This window comes from Zeus faber, assembly GCF_960531495.2.
Source record: "Zeus faber genome assembly, chromosome: 18".
NCBI classification, from domain to species: domain Eukaryota; kingdom Metazoa; phylum Chordata; class Actinopteri; order Zeiformes; family Zeidae; genus Zeus; species Zeus faber.
The window spans coordinates 8,458,944-8,476,490 of record NC_137210.1 but is presented as its reverse complement, the minus strand read 5'-3'; the positions used below and the strand labels follow the sequence as shown (position 1 = coordinate 8,476,490).

The window sequence follows — 17,547 nt, the reverse complement described above, 5'->3', positions numbered from 1 at the left end:
CTGGGCTGAGTTCTGCTGGGTGCACTGCATCCCCACCTAGTAGACCTTGATCATCACTGTTCTAATTATAGATTAGAGACCTCACACTAGACAACCTCCCAACTTGTCTCTGACTGTCTTTTATAAACAATTTAATTCAAATTTCTAGAGAGAACTTTATTAAATCTATTAAATCTTGATGATTTCCATAACAAACACAGTGCTCCATAATGTAAATTATGAGCTTATCAATGAATTCAGGCTCCTTTGACTGCTGCGTTTGTCTTCCAGCCAAATGCAGCGATATAGGAACCACACCAAGTTTTACATCGGCCATCTGCCGTTGTTTGCCTAGAAAGTGTTAACAACTGCGGCACGGACCCGAACATCAGATGGGGAAAGTGTTATTTCACTGTACTACTGGACCACGCCCAAGCTTTCCCCAAACCTGCCCCAGTAGTCACCAGGGTGAACATATCACCCCTGGACCCCAATAAACCAGTGCTATTGAGTTTCAAATATCTCCCTTAACTTTGATCCGCGCAAGAAAAATAGAACAACACAGCAACGCCGAACGTAACATCTCTGTCCAATGTTCATGAAGACAGCAGATATGGCTGATGGAAATTTTATATCATAGACATGTGGTTTATCGGTATCTCAGACTACTTGTGTATTAACTCGACTTTGGGAAAACATAAGACATAAGGATGAGAAGAAAAAAAACAACTAATCAAATAAAACCTTTATTTTCCCTATTCGCTATAGTATTGGCACTCACCTGATGTCAACGGAGCAGAAAAAGAGCGGAATGGGTGACAGCCGTGCCAGGGCTCAATCCAAGTGAAGCTACATAAAAAAATAAATGCATTTCACTATCTCCTTTTATTATACCTGGACTTTGCCTCTGATTATCCCTCTCTCTCTCTCTCTCTCTCTCTCTCCATTACCTCACTGACCATACATGGAAAACAGGTGGTATGATATGCATACAGGTGTAAGTCGCTGTGTTTGGAGAGGAGTCCTCGCGCTCTCTCTCTCTCAACACCAGCAAGCCCACTCTGACGTCTGTGGATTTACTGCATGTACAGCAGGGGTGCAGGCCGGATTAGACCATTACACAGTTTTGGTGAGCAGCATCTATCTGTCTCTCTATCTATCTATCTATCTATCTATCTATCTATCTATCTATCTGGTATTTAAATGCAATATTCAGCAAACCCAGAAATTAACTTGAAGATAGGAAAAAGTCCAATATACATCAACCTAAACAATAAAATGAACCTGTTTATAATCCAGAAAAATAAACCTAAAAATTAACAATAAATATCATAAAATGTCAAATATACAATAAACAAGAAAACCTACTGTATGATAACACATAAATATAACCTAGAAACCTGAAAAAAACTAACAATGCAAACAATACTTTACAATAACAATACAAAATAAAATAAATATAAAACAAACAATAAAATACCTGAAAATAAACCTACAAATAAATAATCAATAATAAAATCTGGCAATATACAATAAACTGTATGATAAACCAGTGTTTCTGAAATGAGGGTACGGCAGGGGGTACTCAGAAAAAAAACAAAAACGTGTTAAAAATATTGGTTGCATGTAATGTTTAAAAAAAACACATACACACAAACAATACACAATTTATGTTAATTTTCTTATGTTTTCTCCCGTTCACTATAAAAAAATGTTTTAAGATAAATACAATAAACAACGGAAAGAAACATAATCTAAAAAATGCATTAGAAATAACAATAAACTGAAAACATAAACAATAATTCAATACAATATACAGTATTATTTATCAGTGGCATAACATGATGTTTATAGGCCCCGGTGCAAATATTTCTTTGGACCCTCTCCTACCTACACATACACACACCCACCAACAGTAGTTACACCTCTGTTATTTATATTCATACAATTGTTTTCCTCTGGTGTAAAATCCATTCACTGGGTCATTCGGGTGGCGCTTGACCACGGATTGAAACGGCACAGATTTGCAGATTAAAGAATTTCTCATAATGCTCTCTGGGTCTCCCAACAGAGAGCCTTAAATCTGAGCAGGAATGCGTAATATGTTAACCCACCACTTGTTGCAATCGAAACACTAGGTCAAACTCAAGTTGAATTACATTCGATTTTTTTTGTTCAATAACGGCATAGGCTGATCTGATAATACTTTGAAAATGGAGTAAGCCAAAAATATTGAAAGGTTTTAAAGTGAGTTGATACAACAGGATGCTACGGCGATAGCTTACGATATTAATATTATATCGATACCTCTCCCGGGTATATGTTAAAAGTATTAGGGGGTTAGGCTTGATCAAAAGGCCAACTTGAAAATGGGAGTGACTAGCTGATAGGATGTAGTGTGAGAAACAGTGAGACCCAGAAACGGCTTTCTCTATTTTTCTACACAGCAAATGTTGTGCTAAAATGTCACAACCTAATTACGTTATCCTTGTGGGCAAAACAAAACAAAACCGAGAGTGAAAGAAAACAAAGATTTAGATCAAGTCTAACTTGTTTTAAAATACTCTCTACTAACACATGGTTTCGTTGGAGGCTCTCCTCCACTTGACCGCCCAGTTCTGAGTCAGTATCGACACACTGGCTCCTCTGTCTCCCGCACACTATGACGCTCACACTCCGATGACTCCATTTGGATCGGACCCCAGCCAAGGGCCGATTCCTGCTCAATTAGAGTTGGCCGCCATACCCTTGACGCATCCGCAGCTTCTTTGATTGTTAATGGGGCTCTGCCAGCCTTTGTCTTACTGAAGTCATGCAGCAATGCAGCACAGGAGCCCCCCTCCCTCTGCTTTGTGCTGGTCGCTGGGTTGAGGACGCCATGGGAAGGTTCTCAGAGATGGACTCGTGCTTTTACAGTATCACTGCACCCCGTGCCCTGGCGTGCAGCAGTACAGTACGCACGCATGGATTGAGACCTCGCACACAGAGATCTCACCCGGAAGACATGAGGATGGATGGACCCGATCGGCACGCTTTTGACGCGACATTCAGAGATGTTTACTCAAGGAAGAGTCTTTCCTCACCTGGTTTTGATGCCGGTCGAGTCTATGTTAACATAACATGGAGCCCAAGGAGACCGTGAATAAGCACACGCATACGCTATTACACTAAATTCCCATTTACATTTAGAGGCCTCCGTCTCAGTACATACAGGAAAAGCCACAGCGCAAAAGTTGACTTTAACTTACCTCCCCAATTGTCTGTGCAACTCCAAGGACACAGAGACAAGCGCTTTTGACTTGGCTTTGTCTCACGGAGGAGGACAACAGCACCAATAATGGAAATGGTACTAGACAAATATTAGCACCTGCGGCGGGTTCAAACATGGCTTACCTGAGTCAGGCTTCGGGCGGGAGCCACGTAGACCGAGTCGGTCGCTTTCACCCCGTCGACTTCGCCCCGCTCCTTAGTCACAGCTACCTTCCTTCTCTTCCACCACTCCTCCACTCATTAACCCAACGGGCAGGGCAGCAATGGAGATAGAGAGACACAGAGTGAGAGAGAGCGAGAGAGCGAGGGAGGGAGAGACCTCTATGAATGGCTGCCACTCAGGCAGGTTCCAGGAGGACTCTGGCCCCGCTTTTCCTCTCTCTCCCTCCCCTTATGTAATCCGGAGGCTTGTGGCCGACCCTCAGGATCGGTCTTTCGGCGCATGTGGTGTGGAGCGGAGGGTGGTCCCTCGGGGGGGGGCGGTCTCTCTGTGAACCTGGTGGAAGGGGCGGGCCGGCAACGACTTTCTCACACCTGGAGAAGTTGTCTTGTGAATGAAAAAGTATGTTGATGTCGATCGGATTTGAAAAGGTGTTTCTTCTCCCTGCAGCCAGTCTTGGAAACGGTTTGCTGTGGATGGATTTTCCCAGTTTTGAGGATAACAGACTGGAAAGTGCATTTTTTAAATATCTGTACTTACATATACTGTATATTCAATTTTGGAGATATTCGACCTTTACTCCACTACATCTCAAAGCAAATATCTATGCTTTTTACTCCATTACATTTCTAACTTGGTCGCATTACTTTAGTTTAAAACACATAATAATCTGGATTTATATTTATAGGTGGGTCATTCTGCAAATACGGAACATTTTGGGACACTTTTTCTTTTTTATTTACTATATTCACCCGAAATGAATATTAGAATCTTTGGAATAGCTTTTTGAAACACATATTTGCCCATTTAGAGAAGCATTTTGTCTCTTTTTAGCCTTGGTGCCAAGCCCAGAGTTTGGATCTTTTCAAATGTCAATAAAATTTGAAATTCGATTTTTTTTTTCATATATTTTTTAATGACAAACTGTCAATTGTAAAAAAAAAAAAAGCTACAGTAGCACTTATCAGGGCACCAGAAATGACAAGTACTTTTACTTTCAATACTTAAATTACATTTCACAACTACTACTTTTACTTATATAGAAATACAAATGTGGTACTTTCACTTTTACTCAAGTAATGTTGTGTCAAGGTATTTTTACTTTTTACTTCCGTAAAAGTACTCACTCAACCCGATTACAGATATTACCTTTCTAGTGCTGCTTGAAAAGGAGGATATTAAAGTTTGACTGCAAGTTCAAGAGATTATTTGTCATATACATATATATACGGTCATACATATATGCAGTGAAATGTCATGACACCCTGTGATTATTGCTGTGGAAAATCAAGAAAGCATCCAAGTCTGCTGTCCTACTCAAAACCAAGACCCAAGTCATACTGATATAATGCATTTTCATTTCTGGTTTAACTGCAGAGATAACATTCATCCGTAAATGACTGAAAAAGTAAAGCTTAAAAAAAAAGCAAACAAAACGTTTTACCTGTTATAAAATAAAAACTATTAAAAGCCTTTGCGCAGTTTACTTGCATTTTTACATACAATCAATAAATAGCCAGGGAAGTGGTGAAAATGAGCAATGTGTAAAAATCTATTCTGACATGTCATGGTAAAAGTCCATAAAAAAACAGAAAAAATATCTATCTATCTATCTATCTATCTGTCTATCTGTCTATCTGTCTGTCCGTCTGTCTGTCTGTCTGTCTGTCAGTCTGTCTGTCAGTCTGTCTGTCCGTCTGTCTTCATCAGCAATGTGCAAAACTCTGGGATGGCTGGTACGATGGTGGTCCTTATCCAGTGAAGGTGGGGTTGGCCACGGTGGTGGTTGCATTCTTGAACAGTGGATTGTCGGCCTGTTGGAGGAACAGATTGAATGATGAGGGTATCTTTGCTATTTTTTCTATAAAAACTACTGTATGAAGAAAAAATCTTTAATTATCTGTTAGATTGTGGGCTATTGACAGTTACTAGATGTCTCTGAATGATAAAACTCATATATTCAAGACTTTACCTTTGTCTTCCTAAATTGTATATGGTATTCTAAATGGCCATTTAATGTAAATAAAAGACTGTTCCATTCACTTAAATAGATCAATTAGATTAATTTAGATTGTTTGCATTCTTTCCACGTGTTGCATTCAAGCTAAATTACTCTATAAAAGCTTAAAATCTATATATTACTGTGGTGGACAAAGGGGTCCGAAAAGAGGGTGAAGGCTCATCCCAGGAGGTAGTAGCGGAGGGAATTGATTGCCCATTTGATAGCTAGACACTCCTTCTCCACCGTGCTGTACCTCGACTCCCGCTCTGAGAGCTTGTGTCTGAGGTACAGCACCGGACGCTCGATCCCCTCCACCTCCTGGGACAAGACTGGGCCCAGCCCTCTGTCTGCAGACCGGCACGTCAAACAGAGGGCTGAGCGCAGTCTTGTCCCAGGAGGTTGAGGGGACCGAGTGTATTGGGACCCCTTTGTCCGCCACAATTACTTACATCATCTTAACCTTATGGCAAGAGAGAGCATTTCAAAATCTCTTGTGCATGTACACGTCTTTGGTAGGATGTTAATCAAAGGAAAGGGGAAAAACCCTTAACCATTAACCGGTGTTAAATGAAGGATTACAAATGTCAGCAAGTTCCTCTGGCCCAGTTACTCATTCAGTTCCACATTTAGGCCAAAAAAAAAGGCTCTGTAAGTGCATCTTTCTTTCCATACAAAGTAGTTGGAGGGAGAGTTGCAGAAAAAAAACAAGCAAAAAATAAAAAACGGAACTCTCTCAGTTCCTGATCTCGAACACTCAGCGACCTTTCGTCACAGCTCAAGACAACTGTTAACAGGTTTTTGAAGTGTTTGACACCACTTTCGTGGAGGCTTACCGGTGCCCATTTGGATTTCTTCTTCTCATTTTCAAACTTCTGGAACTCTTTCAGGTCCTTCATATAGATCAGGACTTTGATCAGCAGCAGGATAAGCATTCCGATGAAAGCCACGACTGCAATGGAGCCTCCAATGATGGCGTAGATGTTTGGCTCTTCTGGACATTCTGGAGATAAATAGATAGGTAGATAGATCAATAGATAGATAGAAGAAAATGGTAATAAACCTGAGAATTACCTGAAACATTGGCAATAGACAATATAACAAGATTAACTCGAAGATAGAAATGGGGAATGTACAACAAACAATAAAAAATAAAAATAAACCTAACAAGGTAAACAATGAACAGTAAATATGTAAAATTGGCAGCTATTACAATAAACAGTGTGCAATAACTGTAAGCCCAAGAGTTAACACAAAAGCAATAAAAATAAACCTGAAAAAACAACAAGAAAAAAACATACAACATAGGAAACGTTCCAATATACAGCAACCTAAACAATGAACAATAAAATAAACCCAAAATTAATATTAAAATTAATAAGATAACCTATATAACCTGGAAAGCTGAAAATTAACAAAACCCAATAACACAAATTCTGCAATATACAATAAATCTCAAATAAACAATAAAATATCAAACTAAACCTACAAATAAATAATCATCAATAAAAGCTGGTCATATTGCAATAAACCTTATGATAAACAAGAGGAATAAACACAACCTAAAATATACAGTAGCTGCAGGCAGCAATGCATGGGGTCCCGGTTAGTCACGTTAGTCACTAATCACAGATTTCCCAGTTTCCGTGAAACACAGCATCACTTCCTATCGCGCCAAAATACAATTTGTCGAGTTCCAGTCGAACACAGCATCAGTTCAAACAAATTTTCTGAGTTTCTGAGCAACATCAGTTCCTGCTGTCTCCCGTCTCGACCCAGCGCAGATGCTGCACACAGCCACCAATACACACCAATGGAGTCGAGACCTCACCCCATGGAAAAGTCCCCCCATAGCCACATTTGTTATATATGCACAGGACATATATAACAATTTGGATGATGTCACAAAGCGCCGCTTCACCACCCGCGACCCCCCACCCCCACCCCTCTTCTGCCTACCCTGGTCCCTTCGTTCGGCTACTTTCAGTACATCGGCTCCGCACCCTTCAGTAAAGCGTTTTTTCAATAATTCCTGCTCCAAATTTGGAGCGATGTAGATCAAACTTGGACCACAAAATGCCCGAATACAATAACACTTTATCACTTTAAGCCGGCAAAATACCTAGGAGAAAAATAATTATAAAAATCCAAATAAAAACAATAGGGTTCCAGCTCTGTGGGCTGGACCCCTAATAAACAATAAGAATCAACCTAAAACATAAACAATACTGTAGCATATCCTGTACATTTTTCAGCAGTGCACATTCCAACTTACCCCTGGTTCGTAAGACCTCCGCTCTGTACCTGTCCTCTCCCATCAGCTGCTCTATCTGGAAGGTGATAAAGCAGCCCTCGGCGTCCTTCTGTCTGCACTGCTTCTTCGTCTTCGTGAACATGTCCACCATCGTGTGCTCAACGCTGCCCTTACAAACTAGAGTGCAGTTCTCGCTTAAAGTCCCAAATGCTTGGCACTCGATACACTTCCTGAAAAGGGGACAATTGATGGGCACAAATTAAACCACAAAAATGCCATTTCTATATGGCATATAACACGGGGCTGTTATAATACTTTTACGTCAAGGTTCATCACATCTTTCTCTCTTCAATGCGAACTGCACATAGATAAAAAGAGATGCTGAAGTATCTCAAGTAAAGCATGACAAAAGTCGTGGATCTTCTTACTGTTTGCTTTGACAGGAGTCGGGGCATCCGTGGCAAATGTCACAGAAGGGGCGGCGATAGCCCTCATTGCATTCACACTGGTTGCAAACGCATTTTCCTCTCCCACTGCACACGAAGGCACCGGTGCGACACAGCTCGTCAGATTTCAAGCAGTGGCAGGCGGAGCCATCGTATTCTGGCTTACATATGCATTTGCCACAATTACACTGGCCATTCCCTTTCAAATTTCAAGAGACAAATGGAGAGCGTCATTGCGTTTCAATATTCATGTTCTCTTTCCCATGGTTCCACATTTAAATAATTGTAGAGCCACAGAGTCAGTTGCAATTCCAGACGTGCAGTGAACTTGCGGAAAAATCCCCCAAACAATATCTGATATGGAACAGTTGGAACTACCTCCGCACAGCAAATTCTGGAACTTCTCGCAGAGCTCATCGTCGCACTCGCAGAAGTCGCCGTGGTAGCTGCTGCCCCGCTTGGTGTTGTAGCACTGGCACCTCCCGCAGACGCACTCCCCACGGCCCATGCACTTGGTGCTGTTGTCTTTGCTGCAGGACGCCTGCTGCGAGACCTTGTCGTCCCCTTTGGAACACTCGCAGTTCTGTCCCACAAAGCCTGACTTGCAGCTGAATAGGGAGAAGATGGAAACAGGGAGAGACGGAGAAAACAAACAGAAAGAGATCATCCTGGGCTGCAGGGGCTAAGAGCAAGTCTGTCATCGACCTTCCAGAGCATTGTCGGTGTCGCGCTCAGGCGTACCTGCAGATTCCACATATGACCTGTCCCTTGTAGTTGCAGTGAGAAAGTCCTTCGTCGCCAGGATCGTTGCACTCGCATTTGCAATTCGTCGACACGACCACCTTCAGTGTGTCTTTGATGCCGAGCGGGCTGATCATGAAAGACTTCTCCGCTATACACTCATCGGCTGTCACGGTGACGTTAAAGGAAATCTGCAAGCGGGAACAATGGGAGAATGACTCTGGCTCATGAGGTGAAGGGCAGGGACTGGATCCATTTCCACACCCATTTTCCTGAATTAGGAAAATGGATGTGTTGCAGCTCTAGTTTTGATTCGGTACATAAATGCACCTCCACCTGATACATTTGTGGGACACAATTTTTGATGAGGTGCCACAGAGATCAACAATTAATACAGGTTTCCATTTCTAGTTATTCTGATACTTGACAACTGAAATAAGGAGTCGTAGAAGGCTAGAAGAATTCACAGGATCCCACATATCACTGTTGCCATGTAATTGGGGCGTCACCTCTTTTCCCACAGCCACGTTGTCACAAACTCCTCTGGTGTCCCCTATCAAACCTCCCTCACAGTTGGGGGTGTAGGTCACTCTCACGCCGTCGGGCAGGTCGTTGTGGGTCATGGTTACTTTGGAGGACAAGCTCTGTTGATTGGTCGATAGAACAACAGAGAAATGTTACTGGATGGCAAATTGAGACCCAAGTTTAATAACACAGGACAACCACAGAAATGGGAATACAAACGTTCAAAACTTACATTGTATGCCTTTCGAATTAAGTCAACGATATTTTCCGAGTCCGAGGACAGAACCTCCACCGCCGATTTAGGAATCATCTGACTGAGTTGCTGAAATCCAGAAAACAGCGATAACCATGACAGAAGGTGCTCTCACAGCAACAAACCTAGAAATCCTTAAGAGGAGTAAATAAAAGTGACAGATATGAACAGTGAAGCTTGTTCACCGTGTAGACATGCTCCATATCTTGTGTCACAGCGAAGATGGTCTGGATGTTGTTCAGTGCCAACTGCGCTGCCAGCTGGCCAACAGATGGGTAGTCCTGCACGTAGAGATGTTCCATTAAGCATTTTCAAAAGAAGGGAAAGTTGATCGTTTTGTCACTCTTAATATGTTGGTGTTATGGAGTGATTTGTGGACGCTAGAATGGACTCAAGCTTCAGGGAAACAGATTGTATGCTTCTACAATGTTTACAAAAAGCCCCCTCTTGCTCCATACTTCCCTGTTATTCTCCCCCCAGTGAAAACTTATAATACAACAATTTCTTGGACTTTGCCAATGTTTGCTAGCATGATATATTTGTTGATATGGTCAAATGGGGTGGTATTAAATTATTGTATTAAGGACAGTTGGCGGCTAGATTATCCAGGCTACTTCACAATCCTACACACATGCCAATACCACCACAAAGCCTCCATACCAGCTCATTACTCTTGACATAAAGATGGTTTTCCATGTGGCATTGCTCGTCGTTGGGTTCCAGAATGCCAGCCAACTTGCCATCCCCGGCCATGTGGAAGCCAGCATCGGTGGTGAGGACAATTAAGCGGGTGCTGCTGTTTCTCCAGCCTACCTTGTCCTGTGAAACATGGGTTTAGGATCAGGAGATGGGCATGGAAACCAATGTGACAGCCTTTGGTCTAAAGGTCTGAAGGTGTCATCATTCAAAATCAAGGCAACCTTACCCCACAGACAACTGCCTGCATCATGGCATCGAGGCTTCCTTCCGGGGAGTCTAGATTCCCGGAGATGTTCTGTTTCTTCACCTCCTGGTTGAATTCCTCCTCATTGGCTGTCATGCTGAGGACGTGCCTGAAGCCGAAGGGGGGCTGGCAGAACTGCTCATCCTCCTTGCACGGCTTCTGCAGCTTCTTCTTGTTGGTGTTGGTGAATGGCAACACCGTCTTATCCACGAAAGAACCAAACCCTGTGTGGTGTTATGCAAAACCATTATAAGCCCTTACATTCGTAAGGTGACGCCTAGATTGCTCCTTGGATTCTGTGCTACTGTAAAAGGGACATGTTTGAATGTACACACCATCCAAGTAATAATATATATAAACAGTAGACCATTTATAAATAAATGCTTTAGTCACCTATTTGACCGTGTTCAGTGATGCTCTTCAAAGCTGCGAAAAGGTCCTGTCCGAGGCCTTGGACATTCCTCAGGTCGTCATCCATTGAGTTGGACAAGTCCATAAGGTAGTAGAGGTCCACCGGATATCCCTCCACCCTTTTAAAAGCCAAGGTAAATGTGGATGGCAGCCCTGCCGGGACAAAAAGAATGTTATGTGTGGCTCTATGCTACAGAAACAATGTGAAGATCGGCAAGAGAACAGGGTATGAAGATGGCATAGCACAGGCGTTAAGGACCACCTCCATGGCAATTTCACATTCTGCTTCCCCCCTCCAAATTTCTTCCAAACCGAAAACGCGGGTTTGCTTTGTGATTGATTTGAGTTCATTAGAACATTGTGGTGACGAAGCCGATTCTCACCAATACCGCTAGCTAGCGTTAGTGTTTAGAATAGGGAAGCAGTCACTGTAGTTTAAACTTTTAAACAGTTGGTGCACTGCAGCATAGAGTGCCATAGAAAAACATTAAACAGCTAAAAGAAAATGCAAAGAACTGTGGAGGTGGCCTTTGAGCATGTATTTCACGATGGGGACTCACCAGGCTTCAGCTTCAGGTGGACCTCCTGGGGTTGGAGTTGGACAGGCTCCTGCTGCTTCTCCCTCTGCTCGAACGACTTGGACAGAGGCGCCTCCTTCACCACCTCAAGGTAGTTCTTGGTAGAAATTATATGTTCTTCTGCGCAGCCCCTCGCCAACAGCTGGAGGCGCGTGTCGCAGCGAGCTGCCTCCTGCTCCCCATGTTTGGTGAAATTCTAGACAATACGCAGCAGAAAAGACAAAAGCAACAGAATTTGTTTCACGCTTGAGACAATTCCATTCAGCGAAGCGCTTCATTTCTTAGCCCATACACTTTCATACATTTTTGTAATTGTTGTCATAATAACACTAAAGAATGACACATTTTTTGTGTTTGCCTGGCTGTGTTCGCTGACATTTCATTTTCTTTTTTCACGTTTCTTTTCACACCACTTCCATTTTCACCAAGAGCAGAGAAACTGCATTCACACCTTTATCAGGCCCTGCACACACACACACTGTTCCAACCTCAATTTTTTTTAAAATCACACTCAAGTGCTCAACGAGGTTGTGCTATGAACAGTTCTAAAAAGGTGTTAAACATTTTGATAAAGCCTCGACTTCCTTACCAGCTTTTGGCACCACACGCAGTACGGTCCAGCTCTAATACAGTCATCGCAGGAGTTGATCACTGTCCTTGGACATACTTCCACTTGTTGGGAACATGCTATAAATAAATATATAACCTTTTTTATATTTCTCAGAAACGTTTTTTGTAAATGTAAACTGTTCTCAAAGATATAAAATACGTATGTGAGTCTGAATTATGTGTTTTGAAATTCTTAACTCACCATTTCCGCACATCTGCAGCAGCAGAAATAAAAGCAGATGTCGATCCATATCCTACAGAAAGGAAAACATTTCATCAGTGCTGAATAAAAAAAATACTTTTTTTTTAAGAGAGCCTGTTTTGATCTCGCCTTTTGATGCTTATACGGAGCTGTGAAATTGACAAATTGCTCATGGTTTGGTCATCCATCCATTTCACATAATCCTCTTACTCTTACTTACGCAACAAAAGAGTTAAGCGTACTATTTCTGTCCTGAGTAGACATTGAGAGATTTTGGGGAGTTCTCTTTTGCAATTTCTGCAAATTCTGCCCTGAAACTAACAAAGAACCGAAGTCAGGGTGATAAATCTCTGTGAAATCATTTAAAATTTGTTAAAATTGTTCACAGTGCAACACCACATCATCAGTTCAGGTTCTTCCAACACTCTTGGAAATAACAGAAAATGGTGGAAATTCATAGGGTAACCTGGGATAAAATGTCCTGCTTAACAATATTGTCCATTTTATGTTTAAATTCATGCTTTTTTCGATTAAGAAACAAACAAAATCAGTTCTGTTGAAAGAAGAAAAGCTGAAACCTATTGAGAAACTTATGAAACAGCACACACGGCAAGGAAACAGAACTCAAACACAGTGTTTCCAAATCGTATGAAACAGAAACCAAGGAACTAAAAGAAGACAGGACAGACACTCCAAAATGAACACACTATCTAGTCCGTCAAATGAAAATAAGGACCTAAAAAAACTCTACACTAGACCTGAAAACACGATCCATGAGTGAAACCAGAATTTTCAAAGAAACACACAAATCAACACAATCAACCTTTATTATGTTTGAAAATAATTAGGTTAAAGTATTATCAGAAGACAACTACATTAAAGAACGAGATAACTAACGTTAAATAGGCACGGTGCACCGTGCTCCAGGCGGGTTATCTCCCAAATAGGAGCCTTTCTGTGTGGAGTTTGCATGTTCTCCCCGTGCTCACATGGGGTTTCCTCCACCTACCGTCAGTAAGGACCCCCACCAAAAACATGCACCCATCATTGTCTGACCAGCGATGGCGGTTTGTTACCAGGTCCCCAGGCACGTCGACGAATGCTGCCCACTGCTCCTGGCTGCCCCCCCGGAGGAAGGACAAGCCAGGATGGGTTAAATGCAGAGGCCTCATTTCACTGGCCACCACCCAAAAAGCATGTGTGTGTGTGTGTGTGTGTGTGTGTGTGTGTGTGTGTATATATATGTATGTGTTGTAGTGCGGTGTGTCATGTGGCAAATAAAGATTTTTAATTCTTAAATACGAGGTAGGTGTTGCGTTTGTAACGTGGATAACGTTAATTCGAGATCGAGGGGTTTATTTGTCATATACATATATATGCAGTGAAATGTCTTTGCAGATGTCTCGCAGATAATGCACAATAAGCTCTAAAAACAATAAAATGTGCATAATTGACACAAGGCGCTCGCGCAGGCGGCGCAAGGGGTGGCGCCACAATCACGATTCTGGGTTCTGCTATCTCTCACCAGGGTGAGAGAAAAAACATACCCTTCAGAATTTATAGAATTCCAGATATCTGGATTTTTACAGTCTTCCTGAATTGTAGGTAGTTGTTACAAGAACTGCCAGGTCTTATAATTACACAATGACAGGTAAATCTTTATTACTATTAACCTATTACTATTATTTTTGAAAATAATTAGATAAAAGTATTACCAGAAGACAATTGGATTAATCAAAGCACAGCATATTAAACGTTTGAAATATATACACTTCTGAGGATATTGCAGAGATATCAATTCATACACATTTATAACATGCAGTTAGTTGTAACAATAACCATAAGCAATTACACAGTGCAAGGAACATGTATTTATTGTGCCTGTGTTATGACTACAGCATTGCAAATAAGCAGGCAGACAGATAGAGATTCCCGCTATTGTAGTTAGATGTTTTGTTATTAATAGCATACTAATAATAATCATAATATACTAATTGGAACGCCCTCAGTGGGCACTGGACTCTGCGGACTAGTTGACTGTGGGCTGCACAGAGAGCATAAAGCACACTTAAAAGCAATAAATCACACTAATGAGGACAAAACCAGCAGAAATAAGTCGGCTGGCCTATAAAAATACCCATTTTTCAACAGGAACGATCGCCCTTTCAAAGATGGGCACAACAAAGGCAGGCACAGGTTCCTTTGGGCCCCGTGACCCAACCTTATGCAGCTGATTGGATGTTGGTGATGGGTGTGCATCAGGGCACATGGCACATCCTCTATAATTTTGGAGAAGCACCCTCCTCACTCTTCGCCCTACCACAGACCCGACCGACCCCCTGACCTGTTATCTATATACTGTCACTACATATTTTTCTCTCTTTCACACCTATTACTTTACAGAATGGCAGTACCAGTGTCATCATTGTTCTCATTTGAGGAATCAGCACTAAAGCAAAAAGGTCAAAAATATAGAACTATCCCAGTTATATAAACTCAGATAGGACACAAACTCACTTGAAAATTTTTGATCGGTGTATTGATGGCTCTGCGGAGCCTCGGAGAGTGTCTGAGAAAGTCTCCCCGTTACAAAAGTGAAGGATTTATTTTTTACAAGTAAAGAGTATTCACACAAAACACATACCAAATTAAGTCTCATATCACTGGAAACCAACTCTGAGATGTGCGTGACGCGGCACGGGACGCACGGGGCTTTTTTATTTAGTTCAAAGGAGAATTGGAGGAAAATAAATACAAATCTTAGCTTCATACAAGTTAGAAACTGACAAAAACAAATAAATCTCAAATAAAAACACAGCAAAACCGGTACACCGCCCGGCGCACAGCTGTCTGGAGGAGAAAGAAACTCAAATTCTCTGAGTTAGGTTAAATTTTTCATTTCCAATACAAGTAAGAAACTAAGAAAACAAAATAATCAAAATCTTTCTCTAAATCCCTGTTCAGCCTGAACCCTGTGCTACGTTTCAACATGCCGTTTGGAGCTTCAACTGATTATGACATTATATTAGATGTTGCTCTATTATAATCACAATAAATACGATTTTATTACGTTATTATTATCACATCATCTAAATTATCATCCGCTGTTACGTCTCCTGCCGGTATCAATACACATTTCAGCGTGTCTTTAGTTGTGTCCGGTGGTGGTTCCGCCAAACCCATTACAAATATAAAGTATCTACATTTCTGCGACTCTAGGCTCAGGGGCAAATTTGAGACATCCACTCTGCCTGTGTTCTACGCCTCTTTGAGCGAGGCCAAGCTTCGAAACCCAAGAAAACCTGTTTTGATCCACCTAAATCTGCGAGAAAACCTTCTCAGCCATGAACATCAAGTCCAAGCATATATTCCGGCTGAATGGTGAACATTTACATGCCATACTTCAAAAAGACTACCAGACTTGAATAAGCTGACAAAGCAGGGAGAACATGCTTTACTGTTCCCATTGATAGGCAGCATATATTGCCAATGGGGTTTGAATATATGAAATGGCAATAACTAAATGCACTGATAAAAAGGGTTAAGAAAAGAAGAAGTATTGTCCTACAACTGGATGTGTTTTTTGTGCTCTATTTTGTATTTGCAGCAATTCTTCATTAGATGACGAAAGACGTGCAAGCCCTAATGCGGGACGTGTATACTAAAAAAGTGGAAATGGCAGTCAGCTGGCATAATTTCTTGCTGTCTCTTCTATCAAAGGCGCTGTCAAGCTCCTGATGAGGAGATGGCGAGGTATGGGAAGAGGTGGACGCAACTCAGACAGAGATGGAGGGAGAAAGCCAAGAAGCAGACAGTCTGATCCACCACAGGGCAGACGGAGACAGAATCTGTAGCAGTGCTATGATAAAAAAATAAAATTGACAAATCTGTCTAAACCAGTCAGTGTATGCTTGTTTATTACAGGTTTTAGTTAACAGCTGATTGTGTTATGGTATAAGGCAAGTGAATTATATGATATAGTGAGAATAAATCGGTATTGTGTAAAATTTCTAATGTTCTTACATTAAGGTGTTATGAGCACTCCATCATCATATCTCTATTAATAACTCATAATTGGCCGAATCGTCGATGCTACTTGGGTTCCCAAAATAATGGACATCATGGCAATAATGGACACGGACTGGACGTTGTGACTGCGTGTGCAGCATAGTGGTATTTGAAATGTGTGTTGAAAAGGCTACATCAGAATTGAAGCAAATTCTGCACTTCATGCCATTAAAATCGACACAATAATAATAACATATCTATAATAATAAGAATAACATTATAATATATAAATATATATATATTTATATATATATATATATATATATATATATATATATATTTATATATATATATATATATATATATATATATATATATATATATATATATATATATATATATATATATATATATAATCTGTATAAAATCATCCTTAGTTGGGATTTATTTATTTGTTTTTCTGTCATGATTAGCGAGATGTTTTGTAGACAATACTGAAGACTTAGTACATAACATACTAGAAAACTTTCAGTCGGGTTTCAGAAGACATCACAGTACTGAAACTGCTCTTACAAAATTAATGAGCGATCTCAGAACAAACTCGGATGCAAATAAAGTGTCTATCCTCATCCTTTTAGATCTTAGTGCGGCCTTTGTTACCATTGACCACGACATCCTAATAAATCGACTTGAAAAACATATTGGTTCCTCCGGGTGTGTCTTAAATCGGCTCAAGACACATATCAGAGGGAGGAAGTTCTACGTTCGTCTGGGAAGCAATGTATCAGAGAAATACGAAAGCTGTTACGGAGTCGCACAAGGGAGCTGCCTGGGCCCCCTGCTTTTCTCTCTCTATATGCTACCGCTTGGTGACATCATTAGAAAATACAATGTAGACTTCCACAGCTATGCAGACGACACACAACTGTACATATCCACCGAACCAAACGATACAACAGCAGCAACATCCATTACAAGCTGCCTGCTGGCAATAAATAAATGGATGAATACAAATTTCGTCAAATTAAATGAAGACAAAACTGAAGTTCTTCTTATTGGTCCCAAACCAAAAAGAGAAATACTAACAAAAAAAAAGGAAGCCTAACTTCCTGGATCAAACCTGTGGTAACCAGTCTCGGTGTCACCCTCGACTCAGACCTGAATTTCAA

At 41.1% G+C, this 17,547-nt stretch overlaps 1 protein-coding gene across 1 annotated transcript; it reads right to left on the bottom strand.

Moving 5' to 3' along the window:
• Window positions 1–4,332: 4,332 nt before the first annotated feature.
• On the bottom strand, window positions 4,333–12,409 carry itgb2 (integrin, beta 2). Its single transcript, XM_080019535.1, has 15 exons — window positions 12,371–12,409; window positions 12,149–12,246; window positions 11,542–11,755; window positions 10,964–11,134; window positions 10,553–10,794; window positions 10,288–10,446; window positions 9,813–9,908; window positions 9,607–9,696; window positions 9,359–9,493; window positions 8,850–9,040; window positions 8,487–8,716; window positions 8,091–8,307; window positions 7,684–7,892; window positions 6,245–6,411; window positions 4,333–5,223 (listed from the first exon to the last, which is right to left on the bottom strand). Exons 1-15 carry the CDS (start codon window positions 12,381–12,383, stop codon window positions 5,161–5,163), a joined length of 2,295 nt encoding a protein of 764 aa, XP_079875661.1. The 5' UTR covers window positions 12,384–12,409; the 3' UTR covers window positions 4,333–5,160.
• Window positions 12,410–17,547: the final 5,138 nt, after the last annotated feature.